The sequence below is a fragment of the Oncorhynchus clarkii genome, chromosome 11 (assembly GCF_045791955.1).
Source record: "Oncorhynchus clarkii lewisi isolate Uvic-CL-2024 chromosome 11, UVic_Ocla_1.0, whole genome shotgun sequence".
Lineage (NCBI taxonomy): Eukaryota > Metazoa > Chordata > Actinopteri > Salmoniformes > Salmonidae > Oncorhynchus > Oncorhynchus clarkii.
Window position 1 is genome coordinate 1,998,887 of NC_092157.1, and position 6,114 is coordinate 2,005,000.

General features: G+C 48.0%; 1 protein-coding gene across 1 annotated transcript in view; it reads left to right on the forward strand.

Annotated features, from left to right (window-relative positions):
- Positions 1–414: 414 nt before the first annotated feature.
- Positions 415–6,114, forward strand: part of LOC139420504 (uncharacterized) — a 5,915-nt gene continuing 215 nt past the window's right edge. Inside the window, exons 1-3 of the mRNA XM_071170711.1 lie at positions 415–418; positions 4,279–5,229; positions 5,773–6,114. The exon at positions 5,773–6,114 is cut by the window's right edge and continues 215 nt beyond it. Coding sequence (XP_071026812.1) covers positions 415–418; positions 4,279–5,229; positions 5,773–6,114 — 1,297 coding nt within the window. The remainder of the gene's footprint in view (positions 419–4,278; positions 5,230–5,772) is intronic.

A 6,114-nucleotide genomic window follows, 5' to 3' on the forward strand; every position in this document is an offset into this window, starting at 1 on the left:
ATAAATATGACCCAAGCTATAGCACTGTTTATGGTCTAGTCAATATGTCAAAATGCAGCATTTACCAGTTTCAGCATTTAGCAGTCTAGGCCAGCCAGTGTGTTGAACCAACCAGTGTTGAACCAGCCATTGTTGAACCAGACATTGTTGAACCAGCCAGTGTTGAACCAGACATTGTTGAACCAGCCAGTGTGTTGAACCAACCAGTGTTGAGCCAGCCATTGTTGAACCAGACATTGTTGAACCAGCCAGTGTGTTGAACCAGCCAGTGTTAGAAATAATAGAACATCATGAAACATCTAAGAAGCCAGGCCTGGTATTTACAGCGGATTTTGAAAAGGCATTTGATAAAGTAAGACAGGATTTTATTTATAAATGATTGGATTTTTTCAATTTTGATAATTATTTTATAAAATGGGTAAAAAATAATGCAAAGCAACCGCAGGTGGAAAATAGTAAATAACGGCTACTTCTCAGAGAGTTTTGAAATGTCAAGAGGAGTTAAGCAAGGGTGTCCGCTGCCACCATATCTATTCGTTATGACCATCAAAATGCTAGCTATTAAAATCAGATCCAATAACAACATTAGAGGATTAGAAATCCAAGGCTCAAAAACAAAGGTGTCCATGTATGCCGATGACTCAAGTTTTATATTAAGTCCACAAGCTAGATCCCTGCAATGCCTCAATGAAGATCTAGATAACATTTCTGTACTCTCTGGACTAAAACCGGATTATGAAAAGTGTAACTATTCCCCAGGTCGTTGCTGTAAATGAGAACGTGTTCTCAGTCAACTTACATGGCAAAATAACGGATAAATAAAAATAAATAAAAAATAAGAAGTGTACAATGTCACGTAATGGATCTTTAAAAAATACAACTTTTACATTACCCTGCAGTTTACCTATAAAATGGGCTGATGGTGAAGTAGACATACTTGGTATTCATAACACAAAATATATAAATAAGCTCTCCACAATGAATTTCAATACAAAACTTGTAAAAATAGACAAGATCCTGCAACCATGGAGAAGTAAATACCTGTCTAATTATGGAAAAATTTCCCTGATTAACTCCTTAGTCATATCTCAGTTTACTCACTTAGTTATGGTGCTGCCTACTCCTGATGACTCGTTTTCAAATCATATGAGCAAAACATATTTTGCTTTATCTGGGACGCTAAACCAGACAAAATAAAGCATGCCCATCTATATAATGATTATGAATTGGGTGGGTTGAGATAATTAAATATAAAACACTAAACCTCTCTCTAAAATCTTCAGTTATTCAAAAGTTGTACTTGAATCCTAAATGGTTCTCAAGTAGATTACTAAGAAAAGCTCATCCATTGTTTAAAAATGGCATTTTTGCCTTTAGGCAGATTGCCATGTCTCATTTTAGATTAATTGAAAATTATTTATATTTTCAAATTATCTCTCTTTTTCAAACAAGCATTGCAGAGCTGTCTACAATTTCAATTTCATCCCCCTGAAAAGATAGAACAAATATTACAACAAATATTATGGCTGAACTCAAATGTGCTGGTTAATAAAATACCTGTATTTATGGGAAAGATGTTTGAAAAGGGTATTTTGTTCTTAAGTGATATTGTAAATTGGAATGGTAGAGTTATGTCCGTCATGGAGTTATCAGAATTTGTATGAGCAGGTCTGCTCAATCCAAGAGTACAACCAATTGTTACCCCAAAAATGGAGGGTGGTAGCGGGAGGAGGTAGGGAACTGGTCTGTCTGCCCAATATAAAGGATCAAAACTGGAGGAGGCAGGTGGCAGCGGGAGGAGGTAGGGAGCTGGTCTGTCTGCCCAATATAAAGGATCAAAATTGGCGGAGGAATAAAAATAGCACAAATAGGGAAGTATACCAGTTTCATTTGAGGACCAGGATGTTGACAACTGTGCCATACAGATTGCAAAATAGTTGGGAAGAAATGTTTGATGTACCAATTCCATGGTACAGAGTGAATGAGTTGATACAGTGGGGCAAAAAAGTATTTAGTCAGCCTCCAATTGTGCAAGTTCTCCCACTTGAAAAGATGAGAGGGCCTGTAATTTTCATCATAGGTACACTTCAACTATGACAGACAAAATGAGAAAAAAAATCCAGAAAATCACATTGTAGGATTTTTTATGAATTTATTTGCAAATTATGGTGGAAAATAAGTATTTGGTCACCTACAAACAAGCAAGATTTCTGGATCTCACAGACCTGTAACTTCTTCTTTAAGAGGCTCCTGGGGGAGAGGAGAGGAGGCAGCCATGTGATCGAGTGCACTATGCAGGGAATAGGGTGCCATTTGTGTCTCACCGAGATATGCAGACGTCCTCCATTTCTGACAGTCCTTACAGAAGCTTTCATCTTACACCCACCAGAGGAACAGGGTCTTTCAACTTCACGTTTCCCCGAATATGTACAGAAAACAGCTTTTCCATGCTCCGTGGGAGCCTTTGGAGCCTTTGCACCCTGTCCTAGAGAGGCCCATGAAGACTTCCGGCTAGCTCCGTGTATCAGCTACAGTCAACTCTAACACCAGCATCAATGTATATGGCCGGGTTAGAATTGACTTTTTAAATAAATATTTGGGCAAGGCACATCCGTAATTGTGAGAGAGAGGAGGCAGTCTGAAGGGGAGAGGAGAGGCACCTCCGTAATTGTGAGAGAGAGGAGGCAGTCTGAAGGGGAGAGGAGAGGCACATCCGTAATTGTGAGAGAGAGGAGGCAGTCTGAAGGGGAGAGGAGAGGCACCTCCGTAATTGTGAGAGAGAGGAGGCAGTCTGAAGGGGAGAGGAGAGGCACCTCCGTAATTGTGAGAGAGAGGAGGCAATCTGAAGGGGAGAGGAGAGGCACCTCCGTAATTGTGAGAGAGAGGAGGCAGTCTGAAGGGGAGAGGAGAGGCACCTCCGTAATTGTGAGAGAGAGGAGGCAGTCTGAAGGGGAGAGGAGAGGCACCTCCGTAATTGTGATGGCAGATTTGGTTGCCGCAACATAAGCAACAGAAAGTGTTCAGCAGGCATGAAGAAATTGAATTTCCAGAAACACACCGATAACACAGTGTTTAACCTAACACTAATAGTTTATACCCAAACACTCGTACTCTAACACTGGTATTTTAAACCCTATATACCTTAACTCTGGTACTATATACCTTAACACTGGTATTATATACCTTAACACTGGTACTATATACCTCAACATTGGTTCTATATACCTTAACACTGGTACTATATACCTTAACACTGGTTCTATATACACCTTCACACTGGTACTATATACCTTAACACTGGTACTATATACCTTAACACTGGTTCTATATACCTTAACACTGGTACTATATACCTCAACACTGGTATTATATACCTTAACACTGGTACTATATACCTTAACACTGGTACAATATACCTTAACACTGGTACTATATACCTTAACACTGGTATTATATACCTTAACACTGGTACTATATACCTTAACACTGGTACTATATACCTTAACACCGGTACTATATACCTTAACACGGGTATTATATACCTTAACACTGGTACTATATACCTTAACACTGGTATTATATACCTTAACACTGGTACTATATACCTTAACACTGGTACTATATACCTTAACACCGGTACTATATACCTTAGCACTGGTACTATATACCTTAACACTGGTACTATATACCTTAACACTGGTCTAATATACCTTAACACTGCTACTATATACCTTAACACTGCTACTATATACCTTAACACTGGTACTTTATACCCATCCACGACCCCATCCACCTACCCCAATTTTCCTGCTCCCCACCGACCAAAGCACTGACCCCATCCACCGGTCCCCACCTACCCCATTTAATGACCGCATCAACTGACCCCCTCATCCACCTCATCCTCATCCCATCCACTGACTTCATCTACCTGCCCCATCTACCGACCCCAAATACCGATCCCATCTACCGACGCCAAATACCGACCCTAAATACCGACCCCATCCACCGGCACCATCTACCGACCCCATCTACTGACCCCATCCACCGGCCCCATCTACCGACCCCATCTATCGACCTCATCTACCCACCCCATCTACCGGCCCCATATACCGACCCCATCTACCGACCGCATCTACCCACCCCATCTACCGGCCCCATATACCGACCCCATCTACCGACCCCATCTACCCACCCAATCTACCCACTCCATCTACCGGCCCCATCTACCGACCCCATCTGCCGGCCCCATCCATCTACCTACACCAACCTCATCCACAGACCCCATCTACCGACCCCATCTACCGGCCCCATCTACCGGCCCCATCTACCGACCCATCTACCAGACCCATCTACCGGCCCCATCTACCGACCCCATCTACCGGCCCCATCTACCAGCCCCATCTACCCACCCCATCTACCCGCCCCATCTACCGGCCCCATCTACCGACCCCATCTACCGGCCCCATCTACCGGCCCCATCTACCGACCCCATCTACCGGCCCCATCCACCAGCCCCTCTACCGGCCCCATCTACCGACCCCATCTACCAGCCCCATCTACCAGCCCCATCTACCGACCCCATCTACCCACCCCATCTACCCACCCCATCTACCCACCCCATCTACCCACCCCATCTACCGGCCCCATCTACCGACAGCATCTACCGGCCCCATTTACCGGCCCCATCTACCGACCCCATCCACCGGCCCCATCCACCGGCCCCACCACCGGCCCCATCCACCGGCCCCATCCACCGACCATATCCACCGGCCACATCCACCGGCCCCATCTACCGACCCCATCTACCGAACCCATCTACCGACCCCATCAACCGGCCCCAACCCCATTTACCAGCCCCCACCGACCCCATCTACCAGCCCCCACCAACCCCACCCACCAGCCCCCACCGACCCCATCTACCGACCCCATCTACCGAACCCATCCACCGGCCCCAACCCCATTTACCAGCCCCCACCAACCCCATCTACCAGCCCCCACCGACCCCAACAACCAGCCCCATCTACCAGCCCCCTCCGACCCCATCTACCAGCCCCCACCGACCTCAACCACCAGCCCCCACCGACGCCATCTACCAGCCCCCACCGACCCCAACCACCAGCGCCCACCGACCCCATCTACCAGCCCCCACCGAGCCCAACCACCAGCCCTCACCGATCCCATCCATAGGCCCTACTTACCCCATCCACCGACCCCCACGAACCAACTCCGGCACTCAAATACCCCAGTCACCGACCCCTTCCTCCAACCCCACACATGGGCCCCCACCAACCCCATCACTGACCCCATTTGCTGGCCCCAACCAACCCCATCAACCAGCACCCACCGACCCCACACACCGGCCCCTACGACCCATTCCACCGATCCCACCGATCCCATCTAACCATCTACCGGCCCAACTAACCATCTACCGGCCCCACTAACCATCTACCGGCCCCACTAACCATCTACCGGCCCCACTAACCATCTACAGGCCCCACTAAACATCTACCGGCCCCACTAACCATCTACCGGTCCCACTAACCATCTACCGGCCCCACTAACCATCTACCGGCCCCACTAACCATCTACCGGCCCCACTAACCATCTACCGGTCCCACTAACCATCTACCGGCACCACTAACCATCTAACCGGCCCCACTAACCATCTACTGGCCCCACTAACCCACTAACCATCTACCGGCCCCACTAACCATCTACCGACCCCATCAACCAACCCCACAAACCGGCCCCTACTGCCCCCACGGACTCCAGCTTCCAGCCTCATCTACCAACCCCATCAACCAACCCCACACACCGGCCCCTACTGCCCCCACGGACTCCAGCTTCCAGCCTCATCTACCAACCCCATCAACCAACCCCACACACCGGCCCCTACTGCCCCCACGGACTCCAGCTTCCAGCCTCATCTACCAACCCCATCAACCAACCCCACACACCGGCCCCTACTGCCCCCACGGACTCCAGCTTCCAGCTTCATCTACCGACCCCCACATACCCCATTTACCGACCCCATACACCAACACCATCAAACGGCCCCCACCTTCTCCATCCATCGACCCCATCCACCGGACCCTGCCGACCCCATCCACCGCT